Source organism: Osmerus mordax, chromosome 12 (assembly GCF_038355195.1).
Source record: "Osmerus mordax isolate fOsmMor3 chromosome 12, fOsmMor3.pri, whole genome shotgun sequence".
NCBI classification, from domain to species: Eukaryota; Metazoa; Chordata; class Actinopteri; order Osmeriformes; family Osmeridae; genus Osmerus; species Osmerus mordax.
Genome location: NC_090061.1, coordinates 13,340,528 through 13,352,929, shown reverse-complemented (window position 1 = coordinate 13,352,929; position 12,402 = coordinate 13,340,528). Strand labels below are relative to the sequence as shown.

Genomic DNA, 12,402 nt, shown 5'->3' with positions numbered 1-12,402 from the left:
TTCTGCATTCCATTTGTAATTTTTTTGTTGTGGGTCATTATGGTCCCTAAATATCACTTCCATATAGTAGGATGGGGGTCATAATAAGGCCCTCTCTCTCTCGTTCACCCTCCCTGTCTCTCTCTCCCTCTCTCTCTCTTTCTCCCTCTATCTCTCTCTCTCTCTATTAGGGTCTAGAGCAGGGGTCAATAATTGGCGGACCGCGGTCCGGGTCCGGACCCAGGCGGTTTCATTTTAACCGGCACATCTTTTTGTTCCAACTAAATGTGGTTTCTATCTTACTTGTCTAATACAAAGGTCCAATCAGGAGCTGTAATAACTGTAATCACCATGACAACTCACTCACTGAAAGTTGGCCGCAACCTCTGTGGGTCAGATTGTGTGTGTCATTCGCACAACGCAGGCTAATCGATTTGCTAACAGTACCTGTTTCTTCCTTAGCGAAAAACATGGCGTGCTCTAAACCCGGCGAAAAGTTGATTCCTAAAAGACTTAATTTCAGACAAGTATATATTTGTGCTGCCGGTGGGGAGCACAAAACCGATGTGTTTAATGAGACGCTTGCCCTTGTCAATAGTGGTAATGTGAAACGTCACTATCATGGCCGTGGGAACTAGGAGTGCTGTAGCACCCCCTGACAGCACGATAATTTCCAATGATATGACTTGAAAATTCACCACCTCTGCACAGCCCATCCCCGCAGTAGCGGACTCGCCATCGGGAGCACCGGGAGAAGAATAACAATGGAAATCCAGGCTAAGAAACGTAAGGGTGGGGCTGAAATATTAAGAGACAAAAAGACATCACCTTCACTAGACAAGGTTTTATCAATTGGAAAACGGCTATGTTCATTTTACATAAAGCTTGATAATGTTGTTTTGAGGCAAAAAAAATAAAAAATTGTCTCGCGTGCGCTCGCATTAAGTATCCTAGCGTTCTTACAAACTAGCATCACATCAAACATAGCATGTGCATGCATTAGCAGGGCAGCAGTGGTGGCGAATACGGGGGCCGGTTCTGGTGGGCCGGTCTGGATCAAAGTCCAGGGCCTATTTTTACTCCCAGTCCGTCCCTAACGACCCGCAACATTAGACATTAAGCACCCCCCCTCCCCCAGCAGCACCCCCCTGATTAAATAGCCTATGTTCCCGCAGCTATGGTCACTATGACACAAAGCTTGGACACTTTGAACAAAATTACCCCCAGAACTCTGAGGAAAGGGCCAGAAAAATAAACCATAATTGTTCCGGACCCTGGACTGAATGGAAATTTGGTTAGTGGAACTTTTGGGTTTCTAATTGAGTCGGGGCCTACCCCTGGTCTACAGTGAGTCCCAGTCTCTTTTCCAACCCCCTCCGAATGACAGAGACCAGAGCACAGACTGTTCCAATGAGAGCACAGCTCCCCACTGCATCTCTCACTGCACGGAACACAGAGCCAAGAGAGGGTTTCCCCTGATAGACTAAGTTAGTCTTGGCTAAAGATTCACATGTAAAAGTATGGTTACCTCTGTCTGTGTATCTCACACACCAGTACTCCCCACTGTCCTCTTGGGAGAGGTTGGAGATTGTCACAGAGGTGAAACTGAGAGATGCGTTGTATCTCCGGTCCAAGTTCTTCATGGTGATATTTCTGTCAATTAATGAGTCCAGTATGACATGTTCATCAGTGTATCTGAACCACACAACAACGCCTGCATCCACTGAGTCTGGGTCACAGCTGAGACTGACCTCTGACCCCTCTGAGAAGAACACAGTGAGAGGGGTAGACTTTGGGCAGACCAGTAGTCTATATGATATAGAGCTTTCATCTGTATTGCATGAATACCATCCTGAGTGGTTGAGTTCCAGTGATGGGATGAGCAAGGAGTAGTTGGTGTTCTCTCTTCCATCCATCATGTACATCTCCCCTTTTCTCTGGGGCCTGGGGCTGGAGGTCTGAGGTGGGCTCTTGGATGGAATGTCTGCTTTAATTGTCCCGTAAGGTGTTCTCCAAAAAGTCCCAGCAGGGTCAGCAGTGAAACTAACACAAGGCAGTGTGACCCCCTGTCCTTCTGAACGGAGGTAGTAGTAATGCTGGTGTGAATAACCTATCACCACACTGCCACATTTATGCTCCTCCAGGGACACACAGACGTAGAGGCCGTCCATGTCAGTGAAGTTGGAGATCAAAAGAGAGTTGTTCTGTGTCACCTGAACTCGGCCCTGAAGGTCTTTCATCCCTGAGTTCAGGGTTTCACTTCCATCCACAAACACTGTCCTCCACGTTCCTCCTGTTTCCCTGAACCAGGTGATAGTTTGGCTGAGGCCTGCTTCTGCTGCAATATCACATGGAAGCTCAATTGTCCCGGTAGCAAAGCGTGAAAGATAATTCCAATTGCAGACTGTGAGAGTGAGGTTCTTCTGGTATGTCATTTTGCTGCCTGTCCTGCATTCAATCCTGTAACGTCCAGAGTCTGACTGAGAAACTTGGATGATCTCTAAATATAAGTCTTTAGAAATGTTCCTCACTCTGAGTCTATCTGTCAGTTCTCCATGCAGAGTAGAGTTGACAGGGGAAGAGTCAGACGTGTTCCACAGGAGCAGTTCTCCATCAGCCATGGATCTGGACACCAAACAGAAGTCTGCATTCTTGGGAAGAGAAAGGACATTTATTTCATGCGTCTCTTCTTCCCACTCAACTCTGTGGGTCTCTTGTTCTCCATAGATGTTTTGCATGAGAAAAGTCAGCAGAAAGATGAGTTTTGGGGCTGAAGCCATTTCTGGGTGGTTGATATCCAGCTTTGTCAGAAGCGAAAATGTTCCCTGCAAGCTTGTGGTTTATGATTTTGAGGTATCTTATATCTTGACATGAATTGAGCAACAACCTAGCAACATTAACAGCAAAGGTGTCACATAATGTCTTGATAAAAAATACTGATACTGTTTTAGTCTATAAAGGAAGTGTTATGAGTTTCAGATATCCATCTGTGGATTTAAATGTTTTTTTGCTGTTAACACAGTTATTCTTGAATGTTAGGAAATATCTTTAAGCTCATTAGTTGATATTAACCAGCACAAGTTAGCAATGAATGACCTGGAATGCAGGATTTTGTCATGACAAGACTACAACCACCATGCTCGATGGTGGCTCAAGCTGCACAAAGAAGATAAGACTGCTGATGGGTTGATTTCACTCACCACACTCCTCTCAGCAAAAGATAATACGCAAAAGTTTACACAGAGACACAGATACAAACACATGTACCTATTTCATTTCAGATTTACATCTTTATTTGAATCATACAGTCATTAGTGGTGGGGGTAGAGGAGATGGAGGTGGCATAGTGAGGACCAAGTTGGGAGGCTTAGCAGACAGGTAGTAAGGGGGAGGTTTTGTAGGTATACCGAAGATTTATATTAACTATCCACATCCTCAGGACGGTATCTGTCCCATCCCGAGTTCAGTATAATATGTTTATTAGTGTGTTACATCTGTCACATTTTAACGTACATTGAGTAAGAACTTGATGTTCGGTTTTTCGCAGTGTTAGAAGACAAACAGAACGATCATTGCTGAATAGCATAATGCAACAACTTGATAAAGATTCACATAATTTTGAGAAATCCAAAACGTATTGAAGTGAAAAGAGATCCATGTCAGTCCAGCATCTTTTAGTTGAAAATATATTTGAGTTTGTGATGTGTTTAAAGCAACTAAATCGAAGACTGCTTGCATCAGTCATCCTTAGATAGCCTGTGATGACTCCCTGAGAGCTGAACAGATAAGTAGTACTCTGGTTAGTTTTTGTCAAAGCTGTCACAGGCATCGTCACAGCCAAGGCTGTACCACTAGTGTTTTCTGTCTCCCTGAGTGTGAGCATTTCTGTCCTCGTTTCGTCTCTCTCCCCTGGTTCCTGGTTCCCGGTTCCCTGCACACCAGAGGTGTAGCCACGGGTAGGCCTGGGTAGGCACAGGCCTACCCAATTTGTTCTAAGGCCTACCCAAAAACGAAAATATCTCAGAAGAATTATGCACCGGGTGCACATCGCAAAGTAAATAAGTAAAGACAAACTGAAAAGATGCCGATCCATATTTTTCTAGGCCTACCCAAAAAGATTATTCTGGCTACGCCCCTGCTGCATACCTGTGTCTCGTTCCAATCACTCAGCTGTTGTTCCGCGTGTTCATCCTGCTCTCTGTGTCTGGTTCCTCTGTCAGTCTTTCTCTGTCAGTTGCTAACTTTTTTTCTTCCCCCATGTGTGAGTAGTCCTTTGTGTATCTGGTTTTTGATTTAGTAAACACTTTTATCCTGCCTACCTGTGTTTTTCCTGCTTTTGGCTCCACCTGTCTACCTCACCATGACAGACATTACTATTCAGAACCCTTCAGCTCCACACCATAAACTGAAACACAGATGTAAGTATGGAAACGTACATTGCTTAAATACACATACAACTGCAGTGCAGCTTTACAGGCAACTAAAAACAATGCTTGCATACATTTTCAGACATGCTTGCAAAACACAAAGGGTTGCCAGAAGCATGAAGGGAGGAAATGAAGCACAGACTTGTGTGTTGGTGAAACATTTACTAATGATCCACCTAGAGAGAACAGACCCCTCCATGGGACTCCTGACCCTATTTTTCACGTTGCATAACGTTAGGCTGCTTAACCCAATACTGACGATGGCATTGAATAGCAAAGCCAAAGGCAAAGCAATCTGAAGTTTCAACAAGACGCTATAAATGTATGAACTTACACCGAAGCGGGAAACTTTATTAACGTTGAAAGCTCAAATTGACCTTCTCATTACATGTGTTTTCTTTGTATTGGGGGTTGTGTTTGTGCCTTCGGGGTCGAGCTGTTTTGAGGGACAAATGTGTCCACAAGCTGCTGACAGTTCTTGTAAAGTACATTGCGTGCGGTGTTTGGGGTGATTTGCGTCATGGGTTCGACCGACAAGCGCACTCGTGTCTGATTAGTCCATAGCCGCATAAACACACCCTTCGTTCCCATAATCCCGCCCCTTTCCTGTCCGCATGACGGCATGGAACTCATACTGTACGGGTAAACCCAATGTGCTTGTCGAAAGGGGGGTGGCTTTGGCATGGCAACCTTATATATTTCTTTTGAGACCAGAATATTGGTTTTCTTGTTTGATTATATTGGTTTATTGTAGCGTATAGTACAACAGACCAAATCATGTACAAACTAACTTAATACGTTTTGACTTTGAATAAGATTGTTCTCTGTGCTTCCCCCTAAAGAAACGGAAGTTCACCTGTCTGTACAAAATGTCTTAATGTAAATGCCGGTTACTCGCTTAAACGTGGGAAGCCAGATGTGTTGGAGAACAATTTATTTACTGTCGATTAATATCACGAATTTGAATTTTGTATTAATCTACGAAGTTATCAGTATCCTGAGCTAGTACGTTGGAACTTCTGTCAGGTTCTTTATTTGTGTACCAGACCCGGAGAACGGAATGTATCCGGCACGCCGGTGTTCGATTCTTCTTCACCGGGACATGGCAGCGTTGTGTGTTACTTCTCGGAGACTAACTAAGAAGAAAGAACCACCTCGGAGAAACCTTTCTGTCACCGGTCTTCTACAAGGTCACAGCGGCTGTGGAGACGGCATCAGTCCAAAGCTACAGGTGAAGACCAACGTTACGTCATCATCCACATCGGCCAGCTCGAGACCAGGTAGGCCATAAAGACAATCGCAGGGTATTTTTATTTGACTGTTTTAGAGTGGCTTATTCATTGAGATTTAGTTATTTCCCTGTGATAGAGGCTGCTGGCCAAATGGGAACGAAGCAGCAAAGAATATCCAGTTTGAGAAAATATTTTTCGAACATGGCATTCAGCCACAACGTGCGTGTGTGCGTGGCCTGTACCCGTCTGTAGTGTAACTTTCACTGTACTCAATTGAATACCTATACACTGGAGCCTGTTCATCAATCCATTGATCTGCCATGTACAGCTCTATGACACTACTTTTACAATGATCTTTGTACTTTATGACATCACCACAGGTATCAAAAACTATACAGCTGCTGCAGATAAGCAGCCCATCATCAGTATATGCCCATCTCTACAGTCCCCCTTCCAACCATCCTACTGACTACTGAGGAGCAACCATTAAACAGATCAGAACGTCTGTGTTCTTCGAAGACAAGCTAGGCTTTTCCTCTGAAGGAAGGGCAACCGGTGTGGAAGTATATCCACTATGTATCTATCTACTGCAAACTCCACTAGAGCTGCACAGTATGTTCATTCTCGCTGGAGGATTTAACTAATGGCGGGAGGCTGGGGTCGGTTTCTTCCTCGATTTACGGTCATTAACCGGGACCGGTTCTAACAGGATTAGTGTTGCATAACTAGATTAAATAGAGCAGTTTCCATAAAGAGACTGTCCGCTCAAGCTCACACACACTCTCTCACGCACACACTCACACACATACACACACACACACACACACACACACGCACTCTCTCACACACTCACACACATACACACTCACACACATACGCACTCATACACACACACACAGTCACGTACACACACACACACTCTCACACACACACTCTCACACACACACACACACTCACACACCTACACACTTACACACATACACACTCACGTACACACACACACACACACTCACAGTCCTAGCCTTTGAACCGCATCCAACCAAAAGGGCGTAGTCAACAAGGCCCAGGCCTATAGTCCTATGTTCTCATGGTCATCTCATTATCCAACACTATAAGCCATCATCATCATTACTAGTTTGCCGCAAAATTCACAAGCACATAATGTGCTGGATTTTTGCTGCAAACAAACATGGGTGTGTCTTCCCTATGCCCCTCCCATCTTATGCTTAATTGGTTAATTGACTAAGTGGTACCATGTGACATCTGATCTGTAAGTGGATGTAATCACAAATCCAAGGAAAGGATTAGGTATTTCTGAATGACCTAGCTCAAATTAATAGGACAGTTTCACTTTGTAAGCCTAGTCTATTTAGAAGTCTATATTGACATTCATTCACTTATTTAACTAGTATAAGTCCATCTAATGGCAATTCAGTATGCATAAGCCACTTTATCTCAGTATCCGATTGCACTATGTTGACCATTCACGCTGCTCATTATTCTTATTTTTATATATATTTTATTTTGTATTTAAATTGTTTTATTCTTAGATTGTTTAGTTCTTAGAAATAATTAAACTTTTGTACTTTTACTTAACCTAAGATCTGTATATGTTTAGTGTTTTGCACCTCCCTGCCACAGTAAATTCCGTGTTTGTATAACATACATGGCGAATAAACCGAATTCTGATTCTGATTATATCCAGTACAGCCAATAAGATATTAAGTGACGTTTAGATAGCCCTAACCCTAGTGATTAGACCATTTGAATGATTTATTCCAACCTGCAGGTGTGCTGTAGCATTTAGCAACGCGCAGCTGGATGTCTGTCTGTCCAGATCGACCACGTGTTGTTAAGTACTGTAGTACATGCCCTCTGTTCTTGTTCGGCCTATTTTGTCTAACAGGTCCATGTCCTTTATGTATATGGAAACACACAGCCGACGCGCGCGCGTGTGTGGTAAAATCTGAGGCAGCTGGATATCTGCAAAGGCCTGTCTGTATGCCCTGCCCTGCCTGCAAGCTGCAGCCTAAAAGAGCTTATTGAATCACATTCCCGGCTGGGGAATCTCTCCTCTCGACAGCACAGATTAACTCAGGACACACTGGCATTGTAAATTCAATTTGATCTTTATTTTATTATCTTTTGTGTGTGTGTGGGTTCACAAGTGCCTCATGTGGGCATAAAAGTGTGACTCTCACGGGACAGTTAGAGTGAACTATTGTGTCAGTGGTGGGTGGGGTGGGGGGGGGTACACTGGCCTATTCAGGAATGCTTGCTGGCAGAATCCCCTTGCCACACACACACACACACTCAATTGCTCTCTCTCACACGCACATGCACACACACACATACAAAGGCAGAGAGCTGTCCAGTCACATCAGTTAAGTCAGGAACATTCATTCACATCTCTCAACAAGCGTCGCCTCCCTAGCCCTCAGAGCAGAACCACTGGCTGGGGAACGGGAGAGGAGAGGGAGAGTCACCACAGAGGGAGAGAGTGAGAGAGAGAGGGAGAGTCACCACAGAGGGAGAGAGAGAGAGAGGGAGAGTCACCACAGAGGGAGAGAGGGAGAGAGAGAGAGGGAGAGTCACCAAAGAGAGAGAGAGTGGGAGTGGGAGAGAAACGGAGGGAAGCAGGGAGACAAAGAGAGGGGAAAAACACAGAGAAGCCAAAATACTAAAGGGGAACCGGCGCTTTCTGTGGAGTCACGATGAGAGGCGGGATTCTGTGTGGAGTGTGAGTTCGGCGGGGGCTGGGGTGGGGGCAGAGGACTGTGTGTGTGAGATTCCTCCCATCAAGACGGCTCAACGTGAGTAACTGCCTGTGTGCACGACACGCCAAAGTCAAAGTTATTGGGTTTGAAAAGATTTGAGTCTGAAATGTATGATGAAGTGCTCATAAGGAATTTCACATGAAATTCACGAAACATTGTTGCGTTCTGTGTGACATGATGTTATGTTTCGTGCTCATGTCGGTGGGATATTCAAATGTGCACCACAAACAAGCCATTATCATGCATAGACAAGGTTTATCCAGACGTTTGACATCTTTTTTTCAGGCTGTGTGTGGTTCAATTGGGCCTCAAACAACATTGATGGCAAACGCCATGGTCTAGGTACCATAGGATTGAAACCTTGACACCAGTGTAGCGCAGTTTCTCTGCCTTTGTCACACATCGAATAGCTTTTTGGAGAATTTTTGGGGCACTGTTTGGCTATTTATCTGTTTATCCATATAAATGAATCCTCAGTAGTCCATAGTTATTTGTGTGTACGTTGTTGCGATGTGATTGGATAGTTGCGATGTGATTGGATCGTTGCGATGTGATTGGATAGTTGTGGGGATAGAGGGGCTGTGGGCTTGTGGTTCTTCACAGCTTCATTCGTTCTCTGAAACTGTTATACCAACACTGCAGTACTCTGTGGGCCCAGTAGGTGGCAGCATAATCTCTCTCCGTCTCTCTCTCTATCTTTCTCGTGAGAAGGTCAGCAGTTGAAAGACGTTCACTAGCAGTACCTGACACGGATGAAGATTGATTGGGGAAGAAACATGATTGGAAAACAAAATATGGGATATAAAGGTCAAATTGGCATCAAATCAAATAATCAGGTGACTCAAAAAGTATACAGTATGCAGGGTTAGGTAACATTCAATGTAAAAGTGTTTGTGTGTGTGTGTGTGTGTGTGTGTTATACGAGAAAAGTGAGGGGCCGAGAGACAAAAGCACAGAATGGGAAAAGGGGAGAGCGCAGGGCAGACATCCGTTCGAAGCCGCGTGTGTGTGTTCAACCTCGCACATCCACAATTTGATATCCAAGTCCCAGGATACACGTCAGTCCCACATGGAATCTCTTTCTTCTCTTTCTTCTCTTCTCCATTTCAAACCATCCTTCTCAGCAGCTGGGTGACATGCCGGTACCCTGGTCTCGCTTCTTGTCTCTCTCGTTCAGCTTCCCAATGTCTTTGTCTACCCCCGCCCCCCCCCCCCCTCCCCCTTCCTCTGTCTCGCGTGGTTCTAATTCATGTCTTTACCCGTAGACTTACATAAACAATAGCCCTTATCTTTTCCCCCATCCCTCCACCTACCCCTCCCGCCTGCATGGCTGGTCTCAGACTGGCTTATACTGTGACTCAGCTCACGTACTGCAGTTATCACGTGCTGACAGACAGAGAGAGAGGGGGGGGGGGGGAGAGGGCAGGAGGAACAGACTGAAGTGAGAAGCAAGAGGCGATATTGAAAGAGAAAAAGACAGCAAGACAAGTGTGGAGACTGAATTCAGCTGAGGATGGAGATGATGGGTAAGGGCAGATGTTTGTTTAGTTTTTGCTCTCTCTCTTCGACACACACACATATAGACACAAAATGGCTTCTGAAGGAGAAGCATGACTCATGGAGCCTGCAGCCAACACCCCAGCACTGTTTGTCAGAGAGAACCTCGGTTGAGCTTTTACTTTGGTCTCATGTGAGATGACAGAAATTTGATCATTTTTGATCAGTCCGTGAATATTGTCAGTCAATATCATTGACTGTTCCAGAGCCCGTGTAGATGTTGTGATACGTGGGTGGTTGATTTCTGGCTTGTGAGGCATCCGCACCATATACAGCTGCTAGTTCAGCCTGTCGGACCTGTCTGGTCACTCAAGCCTGACCTGAGGGAACCTAACAGGATTAGCATTCTCATATATGGGTTTATCCGCATGCGTGTGTGTGTGTGTGTGCAGGCAAGCCGTTTTTAAGTAGAGTTCTCCATATGTATCCTATGGATTTTGGATGTGTGTACATTACGTGTGTATCTTTGTTCATGTGTGTGTGTGTGTGTGTACTTGTGTCCTCCCCAGTGTGTCCGATGGGCAGCAGCAGCAGTAGCAGCAGGCTGTTCGGTACCCTGGCCCAGACCCTGAGCAGCGCACCTCTGGCCCAGTCAGACCTGGACCAGGACCCAGACCAGAATCCGGACCAGGACCCAGAGGCCCTGGCCAACCCGGACCAGCTGCTGAGGGAATGTGAGGAGGCCTTGCTGGGGCGGCCAGCCCGGCCACACAGGGACCTGGTGTTCCCCTGCACCCCAGCTCACCAGCACCACAGCCAGTACCAACACCCACCCATACGGGTGATGCAGTGGAACATTCTAGCACAAGGTAGGATTGGGATTCTATCATTCTCAGATGAAGTAGGCTAGGTATAGTAGCACAAGGAATGCTAGGTATTCTACCACAACGTAGGCCAGTTATAGTAGAAAAGAGTAGGTGAGGTATTCTAGCGCAAGGTAGGTTAGTTATTCTAGCACAAGGTAGGCTAGGTATTCTAGTACGAGGTAGGCTAGTTATTCCAGCACAAGGCAGGCTAGGGATTTTAGCAAAGAGTAGGCTAGGTGGTCAAAGTAGGTATTCTAAATATTCTTAAAATGCTGCCAAGTAGTGAGACACTGATGGCTTCAATCCTCTCCCTGCTTCCCTCTGTCCAGCCCTGGGCGAGGGGAAGGACGGCTTTGTGCGCTGCCCTCTGGAGGCCCTGAACTGGGCTGAGAGGAAGTACCTGATCCTGGAGGAGATCCTTACCTACCGGCCCGACATCCTGTGTCTCCAGGAAGTGGACCATTACTACGACACCTTCCAGCCAATCATGGCCAGCCTGGGCTACCACGGCAGCTTCATGCCCAAGCCGTGGTCTCCGTGCCTGGACGTGGAGAAGAACAACGGGCCGGACGGCTGCGCCCTCTTCTACCGGCGCTCCCGCTTCTCCCTCCTCGCCACCTCCCACCTGCGCCTGTCCGCCATGATGCTGCCCACCAATCAGGTGGCCGTCGTGCAGACTCTGCATTGCCGGGCGACGGGCCGGAGGCTGTGCGTGGCGGTGACCCACCTGAAAGCCAGGAGCGGCTGGGAGAGGCTGCGGAGCGCCCAGGGAGCCGACCTGCTCCAGCACCTCAGGACCATCACGGCTCGGGGCAGAGCGGACGCCTGCGGGGCCGGGGCGGGGCCCGAGGGAGAGGGCGTGGCCCTGATCGTGTGCGGGGACTTCAACTCCGAGCCCACCGAGGATGTTTACCGCCGCTTCAGCTCCTCCCCCTTGAACCTGGACTCGGCCTATAAGCTGCTGAGCGCCGACGGCCAGGCGGAGCCCGCCTTCACCACGTGGAAGATCCGCCCTTCTGGGGAGAGCCGCAGCACACTGGACTACATCTGGTACTCCCATCATGCCTTGTGCGTGGAGTCACTGCTGGACCTCCTCTCGGAGGAGCAGGTTGGCCCAGACCGCCTGCCCTCCTACCACTACCCCTCTGACCACCTCTCCCTCCTCTGTGACATCAGCTTCAGGGAACAGCCCCATAGGCTGCTCTAATCACGCCCCCCACTTAGACACTGGCCAATCAAATGTCAGATGTAAATAACTGAAGACGGGGGAGAGAGATACTTATGTTCAAGCAGACAGAATGTTTAATAGTTTACTTTTATACCGGACTGATATTTTAAGGTTAAAGGCATTTGGAAGAGTGTTTATTTTTTTCATAAGACAAGTTCAACTTCCCCAAGATCGTTCAAATACGGATGTAGTTTTTATTCCGAGTTTAGATAATCCTTTGTGGATTTTCTTTTTACTCATGAGGACAGTTATTTAAGTTAAAGGAGACATTAAGGTGGATGAGAGGATAAATATTTTTATGTATTTTTGCTACATAATCCTATTCATTACTTTTTTTTGGTGCTGTTACCAGTGAGCATGAGAAAAAAATAAAAACATACTTAGTTTTTATGTTTC

The 12,402-nt window shown here is 46.4% G+C and overlaps 1 protein-coding gene across 3 annotated transcripts; it reads left to right on the top strand.

Annotated features, from left to right (window-relative positions):
• Window positions 1–5,299: 5,299 nt before the first annotated feature.
• Window positions 5,300–12,396, top strand: nocta (nocturnin a). 3 transcript variants are annotated; one of them, XM_067247616.1, is made up of 3 exons: window positions 5,300–5,686; window positions 10,482–10,781; window positions 11,108–12,396. In XM_067247616.1, exons 1-3 carry the CDS (start codon window positions 5,467–5,469, stop codon window positions 11,983–11,985), a joined length of 1,398 nt encoding a protein of 465 aa, XP_067103717.1. In that variant the 5' UTR covers window positions 5,300–5,466; the 3' UTR covers window positions 11,986–12,396. The 3 variants fall into 3 exon arrangements, with proteins under 3 accessions (XP_067103717.1, XP_067103718.1, XP_067103719.1); XM_067247617.1 differs by having other exon boundaries at window positions 5,598–5,710; XM_067247618.1 differs by lacking the exon at window positions 5,300–5,686 and adding an exon at window positions 8,330–8,451.
• Window positions 12,397–12,402: the final 6 nt, after the last annotated feature.